Below are 25,005 nucleotides of genomic sequence, written 5' to 3' on the forward strand. Positions count from 1 at the left end.
TGAGCAGTGACCAGTTAGCCTGCAAGAAGGCAGAAGTTTCCATATGTTTTTGTAAAAACAGTCCTACCCATTAAGTCAAAATGTGATTGGTTGATTCCACTGTCACTCCAAATTTTGTTCCAATATAGTTGAATCCCAGACACCTTTATTTAGCCTATCCAATGGCTGATTTTTAGCTAGCTAGATTTAGCTCCCTAGAGATCAGTGAAGTTAAAGACTGATTGGATTTTTTTCCCCTTCAGTGTTAACCCTTTCCAACAAAAACTGAAGAGATTAAATCAGAACATCATTGAAGATAGTTATATAATCATTCTATACATTCTTAGCCCTTCTCTGAAGGTGTAGAAGGCCCATTGTTCCCCACTGTGTTTGGGTTAGTAATAATTTGTAGAGTCGCTATATTTTCCATCAGCATGCATTTTTTCAGTATTCTGAATGTCCAAAGAATCCATATGTTCTGAAATATGAACACAGAAATACTGGACATTTTTAACTCTTATTATGGTGGTGATTTGACAAATGGTGGTTTTGAATTAGACATTTTTCTGGTCTCAGTCTTGACTCGGTCTCGGACCCCTTGTCCCTCTCCCGGTCTCGGTCTTGGCTCTGACTCGATTTGCTCCGGTCTTGGTCTTGAATCAGTCTCGCTTTAGGTAGTCTTGAACACAACATTGGTAGACACACTCAGTATCATGCCCCCAGGTAAACCTAGTCACATTTGATATTTGAAAGCAGTAATAAACAGTTCATCTCGTCACTGTAATAATGACAAGCCAGTGTATGACTTGTATTTGTTTGTTTCTTTTTGACTGGACAGTAGTATCAGTCATAACCCACCAGTAGTTATCTACAGTATCTTTGTCAGCCAGTGTTAGAGGTGGTAGTACAAGTGGCAGATTACACCATTTTAAAGTGACTCACAAGTGATTTGTTCAACCAGAGGTTTACATCAGTTGATGTAATATGACATCATATACCTTAAACGTGTCTTGTGATGTGAGCACAATAAAATAAAAAAACATCTCAATGTGCCCGTGTCTTCCTAGATTGCAGCCAAGGTGGCGGCACCGCTGGCCAGGACCAATGAGATAGTCATCCTGAGCGGGAAGGGCAACCGTGTGACTGGGGAAGTGAATCGCCTCCTGGCTGAACTTCCAGTGTCCGTCAACGCCCTCACTGGAATTGACCTATCAAAGGTAATTAGGGGTGTGGTCTATGGTGAAAATTGTATGTGAAACATATATTAGTGTGTCTATAGAAATAGAATTACACTCATTATTGCTGCCAGATGGTCCACCTATCATGGAACGTTGACTTGAATAGAGTGGTAATGTCTGTTCTAGTAATTCTATGAATTAGCTAATATGTTGCATAGGATCCTATTGGTGCTGTTGGATTTTCCAGCCTACATGCAATTTTTTAAGAAGTATTGAAATTAAACCTTAGAATACAATCTTTTTTTCTAACCTAAATTGAATTGTTTTTGTTTTCTATTCAACAGATCCCACTACTGCAGAAGATGAGCTATGCTCAGGCCTGAAAACAATCTCTCCCTTCTACTCCAATATCTGTTTTATGCACTCCCATAGACTGCCTTCAATACACTTGAAATTATATATATATACACACACACACACACAGTGGGGAGAACAAGTATTTGATACACTGCCGATTTTGCAGGTTTTCCTACTTACAAAGCATGTAGAGGTCTGTAATTTTTATCATAGGTACACTTCGACTGTGAGAGACGGAATCTAAAACAAAAAATGTTAAGTAATTAATTAGCATTTTATTGCATGACATAAGTATTTGATACATCAGAAAAGCAGAACTTAATATTTGGTACAGAAAACTTTGTTTGCAATTACAGAGATCATACGTTTCCTGTAGTGCTTGACCAGGTTTGCACACACTGCAGCAGGGATTTTGGCCCACTCCTCCATACAGACCTTCTCCAGATCCTTCAGGTTTTGGGGCTGTCGCTGGGCAATACGGACTTTCAGCTCCCTCCAAAGATGTTCTATTGGGTTCCGGTCTGGAGACTGGCTAGGCCACTCCAGGACCTTGAGATGCTTCTTACGGAGCCACTCCTTAGTTGCCCTAGCTGTGTGTTTCGGGTCGTTGTCATGCTGGAAGACCCAGCCACGACCCATCTTCAATGCTCTTACTGAGGGAAGGAGGTTGTTGAACAGGATCTCGCAATACATGGCCCCATCCATCCTCCCCTCAATACGGTGTAGTCGTCCTGTCCCCTTTGCAGAAAAGCATCCCCAAAGAATGATGTTTCCACCTCCATGCTTCACGGTTGGGATGGTGTTCTTGGGGTTGTACTCATCCTTCTTCTTCCTCCAAACACGGCGAGTGGAGTTTTGACCAAAAAGCTCTATTTTCTCATCAGACCACATGACCTTCTCCCATTCTTCCTCTGGATCATCCAGATGGTCATTGGCAAACTTCAGACGGGCCTGGACATGCGCTGGCTTGAGCAGTGGGACCTTGCGTGCGCTGCAGGATTTTAATCCATGACGGCGTAGTGTGTTACTAATGGTTTTCTTTGAGACTGTGGACCCAGCTCTCTTCAGGTCATTGACCAGGTCCTGCCGTGTAGTTCTGGGCTGATCCCTCACCTTCCTCATGATCATTGATGCCCCACGAGGTGAGATCTTGCATGGAGCCCCAGACCGAGGGTGATTGACCGTCATCTTGAACTTCTTTCATTTTCTATTTATTTTCTGTCCTGTAGCCCATCCCAGCCTTGTGCAGGTCTACAATTTTATCCCTGATGTCCTTGCAGAGCTCTCTGGTCTTGGCCATTGTGGAGAGGTTGGAGTCTGTTTGATTGAGTGTGTGGACAGGTGTCTTTTATACAGGTAACGAGTTCAAACAGGTGCAGTTAATACAGGTAATGAGTGGAGAACAGGAGGGCTTCCTAAAAAAAAAAAGAACAGGTCTGTGAGAGCCGGAATTCTTACTGGTTGGTAGGTGATCAAATACTTATGTCATGCAATAAAATGCTAATTAATTACCTAAAAATCATACAATGGGATTTTCTGGATTGTTTTTTTAGATTCCGTCTCACAGTTGAAGTGTACCTATGATTTAAAAAATTACAGACCTCTGCATGCTTTGTAAGTAGGGAAACCTGCAAAATCTGCAGTGTATCAAATAATGCTTCTCCCCACTGTATATATATTTTTTTATATGAAGTGAATTTTTTTTAACCTCTGGTGCCTTAATTTTTACAGGACCAGAATATCTGCATGTACTGCTGCTCCTTTATATACTCTGTATCTTCGAGTTCACTACTTTTTTAATCATGGAAGCCTTTTACAATCAGTAGATCACACGGGATGCATTGTTATCATTTAGCATGAACTGAGCCTTTTTTTATTTAACTTATTCTCTCTAGTCTCTACCTTACCATGTAATTTCAGTGAACAGTTAGCTGTTAAGAAGAGCAACCTCAGTGATTTTCTTCCAAAGGTGTACTCACCTTGCCAATTATACACTTCATGATTACTGAGTCATTATCAATTCCTGCTATCACGTGATTATTGTATAAGTTATGGAAGTTACTGTACTCTAATGTATATAACTTTTAATTTAACTGATTTCATTTGTATCCTTTATGATGAGTTATGGGTTTTCGCAATCAGGTGACAAGTTGTATGAAGTGCTACATAAAATAAGGTGCTTACTATCCTCAAATTTATTTAGGCTTCTACTACAAAACTGGGAATTCTTCCCACTCAACAAGCAATCATGTGTTTTCATTTAGTTGTATGTTGTAAAAAATATGTTTAGTACATTATTCCTAACACTTTAATTTATAGCAACAATAATGGCTTTTTTTTTTTTTACTAATCACAGAAACCTGATTGCCAGACCTTTATTTCTTTGGCTACGATGCATGTTTCTGATTTGGCTCAAAGTAAGTTGAAGTACTGAATTGACTTGAAGTTTGAGGGAGAGATTATGAACTTTGTGGGATGCTATGATCCAGGGTAATTTATTGAGAGAACTCTTTGCCCTGGAGAAGGTTCAGTATGTGAAATATTGAAGGGTTTTTGAGTCAAAGAAGAAGTAAAATGGTGTTATTCATAGCCAAATACTAGTCATTGCACCGTATCATTTTTTATTATACACATATATATATTTAAAAAAACATGAGCTGGGATATGTTTTAAGAAATGAGTTTGTTCATTCTGTTGAATTCTTAATTTCATGTTTAATTTGATTAGTGTGACTTGACTATAACATTGACAGACACTTATTCTTTGGGGGGGGGGGGGGTTGCAGTTTTATATAGTAATATGTCAATGTTAAACCATGTAAGACAGCCCTTCAGGTTCTGTGCACAATGTAATTTTTGCTAAAGATAACTTTGTATATCATACTCTTGTCAGAGAAAGATATCACTCCTGTTCAATGTATTTAGTAATTTATCTTGCTTTTAATGAAATATAATTGTGAAAATGGGTATATGTGCTGTTATACTATTGTCATTCCACATTACCTCCATGTTTATGATCTGTTTGTTGAGCTCATTCCAAGACGGATAATCACAATCTGATTATATTGGCTTTTTTTGTGGAGGTAGACTAACATTCTTCTTGTTTAGTATCACTATTTACGTTATAATCTTAAACAAGGTGGAGAGTAGCCCTTTGTACAAGGATAGGGAAATGGCAGATATTGTTCATTTTTAATATATGTGGATGCCATCATCACTGATTTGGTGACTTGCACTATTTAACATAAGATCATGGGAAATGGCAAACCAAGATGGGAAAAGTCCAGCTATCATGTAAGTAGACAGATTCTAACTTGCTCAGTACTTTTTCAAACAATGTTCAATTGGAAAAATGTTGTCCTTTCCCCCTCCCAGACATATCATAACATTCTTTGTAATAAGTCAAATGAAAGTTACTACTATGAAGGACTGTGAAACTGTTATGTTTATTTTTTGCTGCCCTCATTGATTTGACTCATTGCCAGTGTTATTTTTCTAATACTGTGAAAATGTGTCAGTTGTGTAGCAGCTGTAATTTAGATTTTTGAGTTGCATTGTGGCTTCATGTCCAAATGCATTGTTCTGGCTAAGCATACAATTTGTAGACAAACCACTGAAGATATTGTATGTTTGATCCAGAGGTAATTTGGAAATGTGCTTTTGTCATTTTTGTGTGAAAATCATCACTTTACTGTTGTGTCAAATGTAGAGATAATCATTCACAGTGCATGTACTTATGCCACCAGTTTTGTGGTAATGTAGATATTTTTTCTCAACAGGACACAAGTGATCCTACATATGTGTGAATGTTATTCATCTGTAACATTATATACAATTACCATATTTGTCTTCATCTGTCATTGTAATAAAATTACAACAAATAGTTGTGCTGTTTTTCTAATGGCAATGTAATAATTCAGTAGACAACAGGGTGGGTGTACATCATAGATATTGATATATGGTCTGGGGTGAACAGTATGATCAAAGCTAGCTGACACATTCATGGCATGTAAAACCAGTTAGTAAAGTATTGCATTCTAGAAAGACTAACTTGAGCCAAGGCCTGTCATTCATTCAATCAATCCTTATCATAAATCGTTTTTAAAACCTCTTGCATGAAGAATCTCAGCACTTCCATCTCTTGTCAGATCACCAAGGAATATTAGTCAGGTATTCAGTATGCACACCTAAAATATACCGAATAAAGGTCCTAGAACTCCGGGTACCTAATGCGCATGCCTTCTCAAAGTTTCTGTTGCAGAAAGCAAGCAGCAGAAAAAGCATCGGTGAGCTAACATCATAACCAAAATATCGATGTTCGATCATCTCGCAAGAATGTTTTCTCAAATAGCTTTCTCTTGATTTCGCGGGGGAGTATGTATTTTGCGTATTATGACTTTCCAGCGTTTCCTTTTGAAAAATGTTTACTTCAGTAGCTATCAGACGCCGGTTATGATAGCTGGCTAACGTTAGCTAGTTAACCTAGCTGATCGCTAGCAGCACAAAGAAGTGTTCAATGCTTTGTGGTGCTATGACTCGAGGTATTTAACACTAGCTTGTTCGCTCGCTATATTGCTTGCTTCTTTATCAACTGACTAACTTAATGGTTAACATCTCGTGTAAACAGTACGTTAGCCTAAGCAACGTTACTGATTAGAACTACAATGCCTGTGTTGTGTAGTTTGTTTGGGAAAAAAATAAGTACTTTTTGGCACGCTAATATTGTGTAGCCAAATAGTTAGCGCTCATTTACATTTGAAGTGGTCTATTGACTACTAGACGACAATGCTACTCAACGATGACACCAGCTAGTTTGTATTTAAGGTCTTTGTTCATAACTAGTTATATTAATGTCCTCGCATTCTAGATCAGAAAAACCCTACCCAGGCCAGAGCCAACGTTAAATGACTTATTGATATTTACGCAATGATGCAATAACATTTATGGTAGACCTAGTAGTCATCAGACTGTCTGAGTATATTTATTGTAACTAGTAGCTCCATCCTTTTCAAGAACTGGTCAGCTGGACACTAATCAGCTACAGTGTAAGACTTTGCATTCTTGAGTCATTGGGACTTCTGGGTTCTGACATTTAGCTTTGTTCCAGAACTGAAAGGTGTTCTGTGTGACGTTAAAGCACCATTACATACTTTAAACACAGCTGTCCTGCATCGCTTAGTATTGTAAAGCATTTACATTAGTCATTTAGCAGACTCTGATCCGGATAGACTTACAGTAGTGAGTGCATACATTTTCATACTGGTCCCCCACTATTGGCCCAGCATCATTAGGGATTGGCCGGTGTAGGCAGTCATTGTTAGTAAAAATTTGTTCTTAACTGACTTGGTTAGACAAATAAAAATAGGAATTGAACCCACAACCCTGGGGTTGCAAGTGCCATGCTCTACCAACTGAGCTGCACATAAGCACTAGACCTGAGCTCATTTTCCCTGGCTAAACAAGCATTTCGGTACACCCGCAATAACATCTAAATATGTCTTTATGACCAATAAAATTTGATTTAAACCAGCTGGCTAACTGAACTATGCTAGTTTTCAACCTCATTACCAAACTTCATATACTGTACTCTCAACTTCAAAACTCCTTTGCTAGTTGTACAATCATGTAACTAAGTCATTTGCTGGAAAGAAACTTAAATTGTATTTTGTTGCAACGTCATGACCGTTTCAAGATATGCCGTAAGACGACAGTTGGCGTAAGATATCATTGCTACTTAACTCTGATCCAAGTTCAGTTTTGAGATCCACCATCTTCATTTGCATAGGGTTAGCTGGAAGTATCTGACTGGTCTTGGAACTGTGACAACAGGCAGCTTCTCCCCGCTTGGCTTGATGGGATATGTAGGGATTTTTCCATATGTACACGGTCTTGTACCCTTAACCTTTTTTCAACTGACTTTACTGGATTACTCATTAATAATGTCGAGTTAATTGACTCAAGAAAACTTAAAAAAATATCAACTCTACACATCGCAATGGCTAAATTACTTCTGGAGGCTAAGGGTCTGTGGAGCTCCTCTTCCTCCTCACCACTCTATGGTCCCTGGTCAGTAGTAGTACACTATACAGGGTGTAATTTGGAATGCAGACACAGATTGGTGGAGCCAGCTTGAGGTTCTCTAGCCAGTAGCCATCATGCAGTATGTCCTGCTGTGCCCTAGGAAAGGAGAAAAGGCGTCTCCATCTTAAGCCCCCTGCTCTGTCTGTCTAGCAGCAGGCAGGGTGTTTGCTGTAAAAGGCTGAGGCACAAATGCGGGCTGATTACCAACTGACTGCCATTTTAGAAAGGTTACAATGTACAGGAAATAAATAGCCTTATGGCGGAGTCATTTTACATGGTCAATGTGGCGTCTCTCTCTCAGCATGGTGAGGAGAGTGTTTCCCATGTTGCATTAGTGGAAGTGTGACATGCTGGCCTGTCTGCCAGCATCATCAGGTGACCCTACAACCCGATTTCTCTCCCACACGCAGATGAACACTGGACTTCAGCAATGTAAGTGTTTTGATCTGATAGAATTGAATACTATAGTTTCATAGAAATCTGAAATAAGTTTCCTATTCATATTTCCACTTAATGAGTTGTAAATCCTTTCCAGTCACTAGTTGAATGAAGAAACGTTGGTTATGCAAAAATTCCTTGTTCTGTCTCTCTCTGTCCTTCTTTCCATCCTAGGGGACACTACACAGAAGATGAGATCTGCCAACTATCCAACCCCAGCAGAATTAGATGCCTTTGCTAAGAAAGTCGCCAACAAGCCTCTGACCATAAAGATCTTCCCCAACAGTGTCAAAGTACCTCAGAGAAAGCACATCCGCCGCACAGTGAACGGGTTGGACACGTCCAGCCAGCGCCACAGCCCCTACCAGTCTCAGGTCAGCAGCACCAGAGCGGGCCTCCTAGCCGTCCTCCGCACTTCGACCGGGAAAAGCACCCTCAAAGACACAGACGGCAGCCAAGCCCATCTGCTTCCCAAAGCAGCCATGAACCTCCACAGCGGGTCGCACGTCACTCAAAGCTCTTTAAATCTCCCCGAGCCTGTCCCCCACCTCCAGGGCATGTCCCAAACCCAACACCAGGCATTGAACCAGAAACAGGGCCTCCCCCACCCACATCCACAGCATGCTGTACAGCAGCACAACATGGCTCATCGTGTGACTTCACAGCCACATATTCCTCAACCTCAACCTAAAACTTTACAGCAACAAAACATGGCCCACCCTCAAACTTTACAGCAACAGAACATGGCCCACCCTCAAACTTTACAGCGGCAACCAAGCTTGTCCCAGCTGCAAACTGTACAGCAGCAACAGCAGAATCTGGCGCACCCCCAGAATATCCAGCGGCAGCAAAGTTTGCCTCACACGCAGACTTTACGACAGCAAGATCAGACTCGGCCACAAACCTTACAGCAGCAGCATCTTTTTCATCCTCAGACGCTGCAGCACCAGACTCTTCCTCACCAACAAGCTTTAGTACAGCAGGCTGTGGCTCAGGCTCAAGGTCTCCGGCACCTGCCTGACTTAGCCCAGGCCCAGCCTCCACCTAGTCTGCAACATTCCCAGGGCATGCAGCACCCCCAGAGCCTGTCACAGCCTCTCCCCCAGGGCATCCGGCACCAGCCTGACGTAGCCCAGTCCCAGCCTCCACCCAGTCTGCAACATTCCCAGGGCCTCCCCCCATCTCAGCAGTTCCCCCAGGCCTCCGGTGCCGGCCCTGGCCCTCACTCTGCCCTGCAGCCCCAGCCAGGCCCCCCCTATGGCCCCAGGAAGCTGCCAGACGCAGACGTCCCGCCAAACGTAACTGTATCTACCTCCACCATCCCGCTATCCATGGCGGCCTGCCTGCACCACAACCGGCCGGGCACAGACCTGAGTAGCATCGTGCACCAGATCAACCAGTTCTGTCAGGCTCGGGCCGGAATGGGTGCCACCTCGGTGTGTGAGGGCCAGATTGCCAACCCCAGCCCCATCAGCCGTAACCTTCTCATCAATGCCAGCTCCAGGGTCAACACACCCCACAATCTGGACCTCCTTCCCTCCTGCCTGCTGGGCCCCACAGAGAAGGCCCCTGAAGAGTCCCAGGGCCCTGCTGGTGGCCTACAGCCCAACATAGCTGTCATGAACAGGTTGCCACCTGCTTTCCACACTGACATAAAGCAGCAGTTACAGCAGCAGCAATTACAGCAGTTACAACAGGTTCACCAGCAACAACAACATAATCAGGTACAGCAGCTCCAACAGGTTCACCAGCAGCAACAGCTACAACATCAGTTACAGCAGCAACTCCAACAGCAGCAACTCCAACAGCAACACTCCTGGAACCAGCACCAGCTGGCTCACATGCAGCACCTGCCCGAGGGAACCAACCCCAGCAAGAACCCCAGGAGAGAAATCCCCTCTGGGCCTGTCTACACTGCCAAGACCCTCAACTATCCCCACGTGCTGCTGGCCTCGCAGCCACAAGCTTTCTACCTTAAACACCCATCAGACAAGACAACCCCCTCGTCCTCCGTAACCGGCCCACCGGGTGGCACCATGCCCAGCTACACCAACGGGTGCTACCTGCAGGCTCCATGGGGCAGTGTCCTACAAGCAGGCAAAAGTGATGGTCTTGGCCCTCTGGATTTGGCCTTCCAGGGGGGCCCGTCAGGGGCCTCCATAGACTGCAGCACACCAGGATCACAGTACCGACCAGGAGCCAGACCCGGGTTCCCAGGTTCGGGTCAGACCAAGCTGATGAAGCAGAACGTGTCTGATTACCTGGCTGGGGATTTCCAGGCATTCCAGCATAACCCAGGTGCCATGGGGAAGATGCACAGGCCCCCCATGAGTAGAGCTCTAGCCCAGGGCCCAGAGTTAGGCAACGGTAGAAATATCCCCGCTCATCACCCAGGCTATAGATAGATAGCAGTCTTCACCTCACCAGTTGTGTGTCATGGTTGGTGAATGATTCAAGATTATAATCAGGTGTCCACATGTTGTAGAGTTCTTGCAAGTGATCAATTGAATGTTCTCCCTAGTCGGTTGCTCCTGCTCTCAATGTTTAATCACTGACTTATGTGTTTTAAAAGTAGGTCCTTAGCCCTTAAAGGTATCTGTTAAACCTTAGTGCCAGATGAAGGGTTTTTGATTGTTATTCTAATGATGAAGAATACTTACTCATACCACAACATGGACATCTGCTTCTTGTAGTATTTTCTGGAATACTCTATTGTTATCTAGGACTAAGTAGAGAACCTAGTAGAGCTACTTCCTTTCCACATAATAATTACCATAGTTATCCCCAGGTTGTCATGGAACCAACCACGCCCTTTTACAACATTAGTGGCCTAATAGCTGCCAATGCAGCGGCTGAAAATGGGGTGTTATTTCCTGGCCTATGTTTACATTTGAATGGGTATTTTTGTATGCTAATATGAATCAGGTTCATGTCTGAGTATATTCTTACTTCAATCTCTCCCCATTTTGTCCTGTCCTCTTGTGTGTGATAAGACCTTAACAGAGTACTTTTGAAGTCGTTTTTAGTTTTTTTTTTTTTTATCCCTACTTTGTTCTGTTACTTAAGTTAAATTGTCTCTACTTGAATTTCTCCAGTGACGCTTTCAGTATGAGGACTTAGAGAATCGAAATGTCATGCTAAACATTTACAAAAGGAACAAAACCTCCCTTTGGGAAAAACATTGTCTTTTGAATAATGTGAACCCAGTAGGATCAATCCCCTGATCTTGAAAGGAATTGTCTGTGTTTGCTTAGACCAAATTGCAAGTCACTTGCAAGTACAACCGAACATACCGGAGGGTTAAAATATTTATTTGTTTCACCACTATACTACTGTAAACAAGTGAATGGATTCCTTGTGGATCTTTACCTGTCTGGGGGTTCTGGTAAGCTGAGGGGTATCCTACGAAGCAGGTTTGAAGAGTTAGCGAGCTAACTTTTGTCAACTGAGTCTTAATGAAAAGTATGGCATTCGACTAGCCATGTGCAACGTGCAGTTACAAGCCTGCTAGAATTAGTGTCGTTACTGTCGTAGTACGGCTAAAGACTGAGCTTGAATGTGACGCTAACAGAAGCTGGTTTGCTTCAGAAAACAGATCTAGCTTGCTTATTGGGATACCTCTTTTCCTTCACTTGCTAGCCTAACCCCAACTGTATTGTCTCTCTACTACCTAGAAAGGAGAACCGAGGTTCAGTCCAGTTATTTTATATGCAGGTTACCTCCTCATGCTTGTAGATGGGTCTAGCCATAGAAATATAATTACGTCTAAGTAATGATATTTCTATGGGTCTAGCATGCTGTGTTTTTCCTCAGTTTAATTTGGCTTACTCTTTCCTCCTCCCTAATAACTCTTGGGGAAAAAAGCCTTAAACGTTATATTAGTTACCTTCTACCTTAAATGTTGACTTTTTACACCATGCCGGATTTCCGTAAACAGTGCGTGGTGTCGCATCCTATATCGAAAATTGTTTCTGCATATGTTTTCATTTAAGGCCATTGTTAAATTGCTAAGTAAAAGTCCTCCATTTAAAGGATAATAAGCATGAATAGTGTTAAGCAGAGTTTCATAGGTGTGTGGCACTGGGCTGTAACTATGGTCTTTGGAGTACGTTTCTTTCGTTGTTTCTACGTGACAAATGCCCTTACACTAATTTAGTTCTTAGCTAATTTATTTATTTGAACACTGCATCCTGAAGCCATAGGTTTTTCCACACGGGTGCCATAGGTAACGCATATGATCAGACACAAAACAATGCAAACTGATGTCTCACAACTAGCTGCATTCAGTAAGCGATGGAAAGGTTAAGTCATAGAGGTAATTTGATTTATAGAGGTTATGTAGCCTTAAAGGCGCTACACCTTTTTTTTTTTTCAAAAAAAAAAAGCATTGTCATTCAGAAAATTGCCATAATATATCTGCAGTACTGGGGGAATGATACGTGGTTCACAGTATTACTTACCTGACCGCCAGTGCTGTTATAAACACCTATTGATTTCTCCCGCCAGAGCGGCATCTGTCAAAATGGGAAAGCTGTTTTGACTTTGCTTGTGTGGAAATCGGGTCAAGCAGCCAATGTAAAAATATCTCTAATTTCCTGGTTGCTAAAATTCTACACTGCTCATTTTCAGTTTGTGAGAAAAACAAGCACTGAATAGTGGAGGGAATCATTGTACCTTCTAAATTGCTGTGAAATATCTTTTTAATAACAAAACATTTTTTTACAGCTGTTTAAAGCTGGTGGACCAAAACCGAAAGTAAAAGGCTCAAGCGTGTGTCTCCATGTTGTGGGGGAGATGGTACATTTGTTTTGAATGCAGCCTAGTGCTGTTGCAATTCTCCTAGCTTCCACATAGGGGAGATGTTCTGTGTAGCACCTTTAATGTTATGGATTGAGCTTTCTTCCCTTGAGGGCAGTAGCTAGATTCTGTTTGGCTCTTACTACTGTTGTGTTCCTGATGTGCCTGGCCCTTGAAGCTGCTATTGAATTCTAATCTGAACACACAAGAGTGTGTGTGTGTGTGTATGTATAGTAATGATGTATGGGTTGTACTATTGGAATAAAGGTTCCTATTTATAATGTGTTGTCATGGATTTTTGAAATGCGAGATTGTAAATCTGTGTAGTGGAAATGGACCAACTGTTGCTGCAGTGAACCAAGCGATGTACCTGTTGTTCCATTTGACCTGATTTACTTATTCTATAATGTTGTACAGCCATGTTACAGCCCGAGAACGTCAGGTTTACAGTTACACTTTCTAATATTAAGCCCAGCGGAGACATTTCATATGAAATAGTATGTGTGGGTGTGTGTGAGAGAAAGGGTGTAAAGCCTAGATACTTGTGCACACTACACAGTGGTGCACATCTATCCATTTTGGGGGTGACCAAGCTTCTAACTGTAACTACTGATACTGGACAGGCGTCCGCGTTTACATACCACAATGATTCCAGACAATGTTGGGAGTCTGAACGGCTGCTGCTGAATCACTGACCAAACTCACCAAGCCTTCCCCTCAACCATAATCACCATGGCCCAAAGCCTAGTTACATTCTATGTCTGAAATGGCATCCTATTCACTACTGTACGACTTGACCTAGGGTCATAGTCAAAAGTGCTGCACTGTTTCGAAAGTCGTGTGCCATTTTGGATGCTAACATTCTTTAGCCATCTTGGTTTGTATTAGTTTTAAAGAATCATGCTATTTTAAGGTTGTGACAAAATAGTGGTCTGCTGCCCTCTAGACAGTTGTAGGAACAGAATGTGGGACTGTGATGTTAATGGTGCTGGTGAGTGTTTTTGCTCCACATAAGTGGAAGTGTGAGATGAATGGCAGTGGTTGTGTTATTCCAGCTTACCTATCCTTGAACTATGCTTTGCACTAACATTCCCCCCTAACCAAAATAAAGTTTGCATTTGCAAAACTGATACCTTTTTATTTTCAGTTTATTTTATTTGTAACAGCAAGGCTTGAGATATCTATGGAACAGGGGATTTTCAAAGGATATAAAAACATTTCTAATAGTCATTCTTCTATGTCAATTTATGGATGGAATGAAGTTAAACACTTCCAATTGTTTATAATTCCCAAACATCGATTATACATTTTTTATGGATTTGTTGACAGTCTAGAAATAATATCCAATAATGAAAGATTTGACAGACACCAATGCAAACATGTCAGAAATCACCGTCTAGGGTGTGTGAGGTTAGGTAGGATGAACTCAAGACTCCAGAGCTCATGGATGTGGAGCTGCGGCGAGTGGACAAGCTAAACCTTTTCAGGATAGAGCCATCTCCCTGCAAATACAAACGTCAGCTTGAGTGGATATGGTTCTGCTAATCATTGTTGCCTCATACTGGCACCTTCTGTAGCATACTGGACAACACCTTTATATGTATATTAATGTATCGAATAAAGGCCAATACAAATATAGTAAGTATTCAAAAAATGAATAGTTCAGATTTATTAGTTTGAATAATGGACTTGAGCAGATGAGGAATAACCTCTGTTAGCTCTACAGATCTGTTTGTCACCATACATACAGTGCCTTGCGAAAGTATTTGGCCCCCTTGAACTTTGTGACCTTTTGCCACATTTCAGGCTTCAAACATAAAGATATGAAACTATTTTTTTGTGAAGAATCAACAACAAGTGGGACACAATCATGAAGTGGAACAACATTTATTGGATATTTCAAACTTTTTTAACAAATCAAAAACTGGGCATGCAAAATTAATCAGCCCCCTTAAGTTAATACTTTGTAGCGCCACCTTTTGCTGCGATTACAGCTGTAAGTCGCTTGGGGTATGTCTCTATCAGTTTTGCACATCGAGAGACTACATTTTTTTCCCATTCTTCCTTGCAAAACAGCTCGAGCTCAGTGAGGTTGGATGGAGAGCATTTGTGAACAGCAGTTTTCAGTTCTTTCCACAGATTCTCGATTGGATACAGGTCTGGACTTTGACTTGGCCATTCTAACACCTGGATATGTTTATTTTTGAACCATTCCATTGTAGATTTTGCTTTATGTTTTGGATCATTGTCTTGTTGGAAGACAAATCTCCGTCCCAGTCTCAGGTCTTTTGCAGACTCCATCAGGTTTTCTTACAGAATGGTCCTGTATTTGGCTCCATCCATCTTCCCATCAATTTTAACCATCTTCCCTGTCCCTGCTGAAGAAAAGCAGGCCCAAACCATGATGCTGCCACCACCATGTTTGACAGTGGGGATGGTGTGTTCAGCTGTGTTGCTTTTACGCCAAACATAACGTTTTGCATTGTTGCCAAAAAGTTCAATTTTGGTTTCATCTGACCAGAGCACCTTCTTCCACATATTTGGTGTGTCTCCCAGGTGGCTTGTGGCAAACTTTAAACGACACTTTTTATGGATATCTTTAAGAAATGGCTTTCTTCTTGCCACTCTTCCATAAAGGCCAGATTTGTGCAATATACGACGACTGATTGTTGTCCTATGGACAGAGTCTCCCACCTCAGCTGTAGATCTCTGCAGTTCATCCAGAGTGATCATGGGCCTCTTGGCTGCATCTCTGATCAGTCTTCTCCTTGTATGAGCTGAAAGTTTAGATGGACGGCCAGGTCTTGGTAGATTTGCAGTGGTCTGATACTCCTTCCATTTCAATATTATCGCTTGCACAGTGCTCCTTGGGATGTTTAAAGCTTGGGAAATCTTTTTGTATCCAAATCCAGCTTTAAACTTCTTCACAACAGTATCTCGGACCTGCCTGGTGTGTTCCTTGTTCTTCATGATGCTCTCTGCGCTTTTAACGGACCTCTGAGACTATCACAGTGCAGGTACATTTATACGGAGACTTGATTACACACAGGTGGATTGTGTTTATCATCATTAGTCATTTAGGTCAACATTGGATCATTCAGAGATCCTCACTGAACTTCTGGAGAGAGTTTGCTGCACTGAAAGTAAAGGGGCTGAATAATTTTGCACGCCCAATTTTTCAGTTTTAATTTGTTAAAAAAAATTGAAATATCCAATAAATGTCATTCCACTTCATGATTGTGTCCCACTTGTTGTTGATTCTTCACAAAAAAAATACAGTTTTATATCTTTATGTTTGAAGCCTGAAATGTGGCAAAAGGTCGCAAAGTTCAAGGGGGCCGAATACTTTCGCAAGGCACTGTATATATATAACACTTTTTTTGGTTACTACATGATTCCATGTGTTATTTCATAGTTTTGATGTCTTCACTATTATTCTACAATGTAGAAAATAGTAAAAATAAAGAAAAACCGTTGAATGAGTAGGTGTGTCCAAACTTTTGACTGGTACTGTACATAACCAGGTGTCGTATTCTCGCGAGGCTATCCTTTGTCCTACTATAGGAAGGTACTCAAGGGACCGGTTTCCTGGACAAAGATTAAGTCTAGTTCTAGAGTAAAAATAATGTTTAATGGAGAATCTCCATTGAAATAGCTTTTTAGTCCAGGACTAGGCTTAATTCCTGGCCTGGAAATCAGCCCAAGGAGGTTTACCTGAAAAACATTCTACTTTCATCTCCGGCCAACGATCCTTTCTTCTGCACCTCTCCTGAGCACAGTTTCTCTTTCAGACACATGGGCAGGTAGCTCTCCAGGTCCAGGATAGTACACAGGCTCTCTGTGGACACACACACACCCAATCCAGACTTCTAAGCAAGTCACTTGCTTACACACAAGCACATACATGTAAAGTATTTTTATACACTCATTATCGTAAGCCATTTTCTTTTTAGAATCACTGACTCGTCAGTGGGTTTGTTTACCTGTAGTTGCTAGATCCTTTTGCTCTCTGGAAATATTTTCCACTGTCTTTCCCATGAGGGTGATAAGCATGGTGGGCGTAGGTGAGCACAATGTAGGATATGAGTAGAATCTAAAACACCTGTAAGGTCGATAATAAAGAACGATGATTCAGGGGCACTATGACAACTTCAGTATAAGACGCAAAGGTTAAATTCAATCAGAGTACTACACACCTTACTCTGGATTTTTTTTTAATAACACATAAAATGAGCACATACCCTGCCCTTTACCCCAAAGCCAGAAAAATATAATTAAAGTCTCACTCTCAAAATAAAGGTCTCACAATACAGATCCCATGTACACACCTCTTTGTACTGGACCTGCTCCATGAACTCCAGGTCTCCTATGCCAATGGTGAACTTGAACAGTTCCATTGTGGTGTCATGACTGTCATATGAGTATCACAATGGATCAGATCAGCTTGGCAATGGCTGACAATAACCAGACCTTCTCTCACCGTAAATTAAGCAGGAGAGGACTCTCTCTCTACCCTCCAGTATTGGCTTAAGGAATGTCCCTTTGTCTCCAGAGACATTTGCCCGCTCAAAACTCTCTAACGTCCAAAAAGTGGATAATGGAACAATAATTCTAACATAAAGAATGTGGGGAATTGTCAGTGGGGAGATGTAGAAAACTAATGTCATATTGTTCTTCATTTTGTGATGTCATTGAAACTGTATGGATGAAATACTGTAACTTGGAAAGGATACCCCCTTTATCTGTCAAATTTCCATCCAATATGTTGTGCATATGAAATGAACAATGATGAAAGTATTGTTGTTAAAATATGACTGTGATTTTAGGAGTCATAAGAGATAACTTCTAATCATATCCTTTATACATTAAGTAGCCACACCCCGAGTGAGGTCAGAAGGGTATGTCAGATGAACAGAGCTGTCCCTTAAAGCCAGAGTGCATAAAATGCCTTGGTAACGAAATTAACATTAGACCAGAAATGAAGGTACATGTCTGAAATGGTTGGAACTTTGAACCTCAACATGAGGTGAAGAATTAAACTCACCTTTCTTTGAACCAGGAAAGACAGGGAGCTGCAGCCCATGTCTGAAGTGGTCTAAATCCTGACTATCAACACGAGGAGAAAGAGGCGACAAACTCCCCTCTCAGACAATCACTGATACAGCTGATCAGCTGTCCCGAGTCAAATATCTCACACTCTTCAAACCATCCCATCCTACTACGAGTCTCAAGTCACCGTACGCTACTCTCTTCACCCCACTGGAACCATCGGCACAGCTGGCTTATCTTCAAATAAGCAGCTTCAGAAGCAAATGGAAGAGGGAACTCTGTTGTTCTGTTCAGAACTACACAACGAACAAGGGCACTCACAAGTAAATACCTTTTATAACTAGGGGGCAGTATTTTCATTTTTGGATAAAAACGTTCCCGTTTTAAACGGGATATTTTGTCACGACAAGATGCTCGACTATGCATATAATTGACAGCTTTGGATAGAAAACACTTTCCAAAACTGCAAAGATATTGTCTGTGAGTGCAACAGAACTGATGTTACAGGCGAAACCCAGATAAAAATCCAATCAAGAAGTGCCGCATTTTTTGAAACCGCCTCATGCCAATGACTCCTTATATGGCTGTGAATGAGCTACGAATGAGCTTACGTTTTCTACGTATTCCCCAAGGTGTCTAAAGCATTGTGACGTCTTTTTACGCATTTATGTTGAAGAATAGCCGTAAGGGATCACATTTAGCAAGTGGTCACATGATGGCTCCGGCAGAAAATCTTGCATAAAGTACACAAGTAGCCATTTTTCCAATCGCTTCTTATGAGAAACCAATTGTCCCGACGGATATTTTATCGAATAGATATGTGGAAAACACCTTGAGGATTGATTCTAAACAACGTTTGCCATGTTTCTTTCAATATTATGGAGCTAATTTGGAAAAAAGTGAAATGTGTAGTGACTGCATTTTCCGGTCGATTTCTCAGCCAAACGTGAAGAACAAACGGAGCTATTTCGCCTACAAAAATAATATTTTTGGAAAAAAGGAACATTTGCTATCTAACTGGGAGTCTCCTGAGTGAAAACATCCGAAGTTCTTCAAAGGTAAATGATTTAACTTGATTGCTTTTCTTATTTTTGTGAAAATGTTGCCTGATGCTAGCAGAGCCTAGTCATAGCATTATGCCATGATAAACTTACACAAATGCGTTTCTGGCGTTGGCTTTAAAGCATATTTAAAAAATCTGAGATGACAGTGTGATTAACAAAAGGCTAAGCTGTGTCTCAATATATTTCATTTGTGATTTTCATGAATAGGAACATTTTCTAGGAAGATTTATGTCCGCTGTGTTATGCTAATTAGTTTGAGGCTACGTTATGCTCCCACATGCGGGATGGGTAGTATCAAGAAGTTAATGATTTCTTATTCCAAACGGGCAGTGGTTTGTGTTCCAAAATATAAGTCTCTCTCGTTGGGTAAAATGCCATATTGTGTCAGTCCGCTAGGGACCTTTGTCTCATGTAGTAAGTGTGTGTATTCGGTGTTATTATTTAGTTAGCTCGTAAATAAATAATTAAACCAATTTGTGTAGTACTGAATAAGGAGCAAGGCTGGGGTTTTTGCAGATCCAAGAAGGTTACGATTGTTCAGAATGATGATATAAGAGGTAATGATTAATAAGATGACTGTTTATCAGTGTAATAGGTAAAGACCTTATAGAGTTTAATTTCGGGAGATGGTAACTCTAAATAACCTCTTCCGTGGTGCCTCAAATCCTAATGAGTTAATTGTTACATGATTAATTTAATCGGGTAACAATTAAACATAGTTAGTGGATTAAGTAAATAACAGTCATCAGATTAATGAAAGTAAAGTCATGACAGCGGTAAACTGAAGGTTGTTGAAGGTTGGTTTCTTGTAGGCTTGTATTTAACCACCAACCCCCAGATTACGTGGACATGATGGGGCGTATTTCTGGCCAGTGTCCAATTCCCATGAGTTTTGACAAATGAGGACTCCTCTATCAGGGTCACAATAGCTACACATGGAAAAGATTCTAAATGTTGCTGTGGGGAAACAATATGTTAAATGGAGAAAATCGATATACCTGCAGAAAAAACAACAATAAAGCAAAAGATCATCTGAGATGAGAGAGAGAGAAAGTGTTCACTTAAAATCTACAAATTAAATGTTAATGGACCTCTTCAAAGCTTCCGGCCTAAACTCTTAAATGTTGCATCATGATGTTTTTCTTCTGCATTAGAAATAGAGTTGGTGCCATTTACATTCCAGAGTCACTTACACTTAGTGCATTCATTTTGTAATGCTTATAAATCACACATTCGTCCCCCTCTCCAGAAGAAGTAGAATGCTCCTATGACACTGATGAGCTCACCAACGAATTGCAGGTAGTCAAGTCCTCAACAGGAAATGGAGGTTTGCAAATGTCAGCCTCAGAGATAATTTGGTGAAACCAAGTCTTTGATAAATACAGTATTTGGCAAAGAAAACGCAAAATGAAATTGTGTATCTGTGAGAAAATAAATGTTATAGAAAAAATATGGTCATAGGTTAGTTTCTTGGGGAATTTTTGGTCAGTAAGATACTCACCTGTCCTTCCTTTCTGTAGGAGCACACAGTGGTGAAGATGCCCAGGTATACCACGTAAATCAGGAAGTTCAACAAGAATATCTTACTGGCAAACTTGTCCCACTTCTCCTCGAGAAGTTTGTGAATAGTTTGTCCCCAGAATGTCAAGACGATTCTAGGGCAAACGGGTGGACATTTTTAAAAGTCACTCTGAGGACTGAGAACACACTGTATATGGGTTGTTCCATGAAATTAGTGTTTTTTCCATCCGTTTGATATTTTAAATAGACATTGTGCACCAAAATTGAATTGTAAAAGCCTGTTATATTAAATGAAGTGCCATTTAATATACTGTAGACCAAAATGTTTTATGCGTTTTGACATCTCCTCTGTCAACCATGTGTCACTTCTAGGAAGATTTTAACCCACTCAATCACAAAATGTATCCAATGTTCACCATTATTGTAAAGCCCAAGTTATTTTGTTGCTTTGACAAAGTATTTTCTGTAGATTATTATTTATTTAATGTGATTAGTGATTTATGTCTGTCCCTCATTTTAAGGTCAACCTTGTTACGTACACTGAACTCTCGTTTTAATATGGTAAAACTATTCCTTTTTAAATATTTTTTCAAAAGGAACATTGAACATCTAATAGTTAAATCATAGAGTAAAAGCAGGTGAGCTGGTTCTACTCTTTTTGGAAATGTTCATTTTTTGTGTGGTGGAGAACTGAGTGGGTCGAAAATAACACTTCAACCCTGTTACCCATAGATAGACAGGCTAGAATTGTTTTAACAATGTAATTTTTTTATGAAGCTTGCCTTCAATTGCCACTCCCTGTTGCACATAGTAAGCTTCCACTCCCCCTTTCACAAGGGGATTTATGTCTGATTTAAGAAGAAATCGCCAACTCTGCATCAGTCAAGCCTGTTACTTTATTTGGCACTTAATATACACTTACTATAGTATATTTTTAATTTAACCTCTTGAGATATGAAAACATTATTTTTATTAAGTTGAACATTTATTTGCTCTTTATGTTCAAATTAGGTGAAATAAAGCAAATGTTTTACCATGTTACAATTCTCAAAAGGCACCGAATTGGTAGAACGAGTTCAACTTAAAAAGCTAATATTTACATGTCAAAAGGATTTCACTAGATTATTAGTAGAGCAAGTTTATCCAGACGAGGGCCAGAGAAAGAACCTGTGGCCTCACATTGCTTCTGTTTAGTGGCTCTGTTTTCTGGGTGTTGTCTGCAGTGGCCACCAACGTGTGCAGGACCGTGTTCCCCTGGGAGTCTTTGTCTGTTATGGGTTGTCTATAAAAAAGGACAGACACAGAGGAAGCATACCTGTGGGGTTTATTATTATTTTTTTATTTCACTTTTATTTAACCAGGTAGGCCAGTTGAGAACAAGTTCTCATTTACAACTGCGACCTGGCCAAGATAAAGCAAAGCAGTGCGACAAAAACAACAACACAGAGTTACACATAAACAAACATACAGTCAACAACACAAAATGAAAATCTATGTATAGTGTGTGCAAATGTAGAAGAGTAGGGAGGCAAGGCAATAAATAGGCCATAGAGGTGAAATAATTACGATTTAGCATTAACCCGCTAACAGGATCGACATGACAACAGCCAGTGAGTGCAGGGCGCTCAAAACAACAGAAATCCCATAATTAAAATTCCTCAAACATACAAGTATTTCACACCATTTTAAAGATACACTTCTTGTTTATCCCACGACAGTCTCAGATTTCAAATAGGCTTTACGGCGAAAGCACCACAAACGATTATGTTAGGTCAGAGCCAAGTCACAGAAAAACACAGCCATTTTTCCAGCCAAAGAGAGGAGTCACAAAAATCAGAAATAGAGATAGAATTAATCACTAACCTTTGATGATCGTCATCAGATGACACTCATGGGACTTCATGTTACACAATACATGTATGTTTTGTTCGATAAAGTTCATATTTATATATAAAATCTCAGTATACATTGGCGCGTTATGTTCAGTAATTCCAAAAACATCCGGTGATTTTGCAGAGAGCCACATCAATTTACAGAAATACTCATCATAAATGTTGATGAAAATACAAGTGTTATACATGAAACTTTAGATACACTTCTCCTTAATGCAACCGCTGTGTCAGATTTCAAAAAAAGCTTTACGGAAAAAGCAAAACATGCAATAATCTGAGTACGGTGCTCAGAGCCCAAACAAGCCATTGTGCAGTCAACAGAAGTCAGAAATAACATTATAAATATTCACTTACCTTTGATGCTCTTCATCAGAATGCACTCCCAGGAATCCCAGTTCCACAATAAATAAATAAACACAATAACACAATAATTTATGTCCAAATAGCTCCTTTTGTTAGCGCGTTTGGTAAACAAATCCAAACTCAGGAAGCGCGTTCACTAGGAGCAGACGAAATGTCAAAAAGTTCCGTTACAGTCCGTAGAAATGCCGAACGATGTATAGAATACATTTTTAGGATGTTTTTAACATAAATCTTCAATAATGTTCCAACCGGAGAATTCCTTTGTCTGTAGAAAAGCAATGGAACAGAGCTCGCTCTCACGTGAAAGAGCGTCACGAGCTCAAGGCATTCTGGCAGACCTCTGACTCATTCCCCTCTCATTCGTCCCCACTTCACAGTAGAAGCATCAAACAAGGTTCTAAAGACTATTGACATCTAGTGGAAGCCGTAGGAAGTGCAACATGACCAATATCCCACTGTATCTTCAATAGGGAATGAATTAAAAAACGACCAACCTCAGATTTCCCACTTTCTGGTTGGATTCTTTCTCAGGTTTGTGCATCATTCAAACAGTTTTAGATACTTCAGAGTGTTTTGTATCCAAATATACTAATAATATGCATATATTAGCAACTGGGACTGAGTAGCAGGTAGTTTACTCTGGGCACCTCTGGGAACCTTATTCATCCAAGCTACTCAATACTGCCACAACCCATAATAAGTTTTAACACTGGAGTGATAGATGTGCAGATGGTGATGTGCAAGTAGAGATACTGAGGTGCAAAAGAGCAAGAGGATAAGTAACAATATGGGGATGAGGTAGTTGGGTGTGCTATTTACAGATTGTCTGTGTACAGGTACAGTGATCGGTAAGCTGCTCTGACAGCTGATGCTTAAAGTTAGAGAGGGAGATAGGACTCCAGCTTCAGTGATTTTTGCAATTCGTTCCAGTCATTGGCAGCAGAGAACTGGATGGAAAGGCGGCCGAAGGAGGTGTTGGCTTTCGGGATGACCAGTGAGATATACCTGCTGGAACACGTGCTACGGGTGGGTGTTGCTATGGTGAACAGTGAGCTGAGATAAGGCAGGGCTTTACCTAGCATAGACTTATAGATGACCTGGAGCCAGTGGGTTTGGCGACTAATATGTAGTCAGGGCCAGCCAACGAGATCATACAGATCGCAGTGGTGGGTACTATATGGGGCTTGGTGACAAAACAGATGGCACTGTGATAGATTACATCCAATTTGCTGAGTAGAGTGTTGGAGGCTATTTTGTAAATTCCATCGCCGAAGTCAGGGATCGGTAGGATAGTCAGTTTTACAAGGTTATGTTTGGCAGCATGAGCGAAGGAGGCTTTGTTGCGAAATAGGAAGCCGATTCTAGATTTAATTTTGGATTGGAGATGCTTAATGTGAGTCTGGAAGGAGAGTTTACAGTCTATCCAGACACATAGGTATTTGTAGTTGTCCACATATTCTAAGTCAGAACCATCCAGAGTAGTGATGCTAGTCGGGCGGGAGGGTTTGAGTTTGAGTTTATTTTATTTTTTACAGGGACAGTGCACATTATTCAACGTTTCAGTAAAAGTGCATGCTTTAGCCAGCCGGCTAATTTTCAACCGCAGTCCCTGGGCAGGTTATTAAAAAACAATTACAATATAGACAATCATTGAGCAGTGAGCACACGCAGAGCAACATAAGACAAGCAAGACATAGCATACAGACAGAGCAACATAGGACAAGCAAGACGTAGCATACAGACAGAGCAACATAGCACAAAAAGCAGCAATACAAAATTCATAGAAGCAACGAAGTGTTTCCACACCTCACAAGCTACAGACAACAGACAACATGGAAAGCGGCAATACACAGCTAGGGATTATGTTCACAAATCTGATTGACCTTTAGCCATGTCTTCATGCATTTTGTGAAAGTGTGATATGTGGTGCAGTTATGTGTGTCTGATGGCAGTGTATTCCAGACATGGGAAGCTCTCACAGAGAAAGCGGATTTACTAAAGGTGCTTTTCGTTAAGGGAACTATACAGTCACCTCTCATGGCAGACCTTGTGGATCTGCTGCCATATGTTTGGGTTTTCTGTTTAACAAAAATACTGAGTGGAGGGGGAGTCAGGCCATTTAGGATCTTGAATACAAGACATGCGTCGGTGTATTGCACAAGATTTTCCCAACTCAGGAGCTCATGCTTTCTGAGGATGTAACAGTGATGATGGCTATTGGGCTTCCTATCAAGCACTTTGAGAGCCTGTTTGTAGACAGACTGAATTGGTTTTAATGTTGTACTGC

The 25,005-nt window shown here is 40.9% G+C and overlaps 2 protein-coding genes across 4 annotated transcripts in view; both read left to right on the forward strand.

Moving 5' to 3' along the window:
• Positions 1-1,722, forward strand: part of flot2b (flotillin 2b) — a 36,222-nt gene extending 34,500 nt beyond the window's left edge. Inside the window, exons 10-11 of the mRNA XM_021587936.2 lie at positions 1,047-1,196; positions 1,502-1,722. Of these exons, the coding sequence (XP_021443611.1) occupies positions 1,047-1,196; positions 1,502-1,540 (189 nt within the window). The 3' untranslated portion in view covers positions 1,541-1,722. The remainder of the gene's footprint in view (positions 1-1,046; positions 1,197-1,501) is intronic.
• A 3,971-nt stretch (positions 1,723-5,693) lies between these two features.
• Positions 5,694-12,397, forward strand: LOC110507734 (protein FAM222B). 3 transcript variants are annotated; one of them, XM_036964752.1, is made up of 4 exons: positions 5,694-5,799; positions 7,896-8,026; positions 8,207-8,712; positions 8,752-12,397. In XM_036964752.1, the coding sequence occupies exons 2-4, from the start codon at positions 7,942-7,944 to the stop codon at positions 10,435-10,437; spliced, it is 2,277 nt and encodes a 758-aa protein (XP_036820647.1). In that variant the 5' UTR covers positions 5,694-5,799; positions 7,896-7,941; the 3' UTR covers positions 10,438-12,397. The 3 variants fall into 3 exon arrangements, with proteins under 3 accessions (XP_036820647.1, XP_021443613.2, XP_021443614.2); XM_021587938.2 differs by having other exon boundaries at positions 8,207-12,397; XM_021587939.2 differs by lacking the exon at positions 5,694-5,799 and adding an exon at positions 5,808-6,054 and having other exon boundaries at positions 8,207-12,397.
• The last annotated feature ends 12,608 nt before the right edge of the window (positions 12,398-25,005 follow it).

The sequence above is a fragment of the Oncorhynchus mykiss genome, chromosome 27 (assembly GCF_013265735.2).
Source record: "Oncorhynchus mykiss isolate Arlee chromosome 27, USDA_OmykA_1.1, whole genome shotgun sequence".
Classification (NCBI taxonomy): Eukaryota; Metazoa; Chordata; class Actinopteri; order Salmoniformes; family Salmonidae; genus Oncorhynchus; species Oncorhynchus mykiss.

Bases quoted from the DNA above. Each gene is read 5' to 3' on its own strand.
- LOC110507734 (XM_021587938.2), top strand. From the start codon at position 7,942: ATGCTGGCCTGTCTGCCAGCATCATCAGGTGACCCTACAACCCGATTT. The intron at 8,027-8,206 runs GTAAGTGTTTTG...TTTCCATCCTAG, and splicing joins GAACACTGGACTTCAGCAAT to GGGACACTACACAGAAGATG.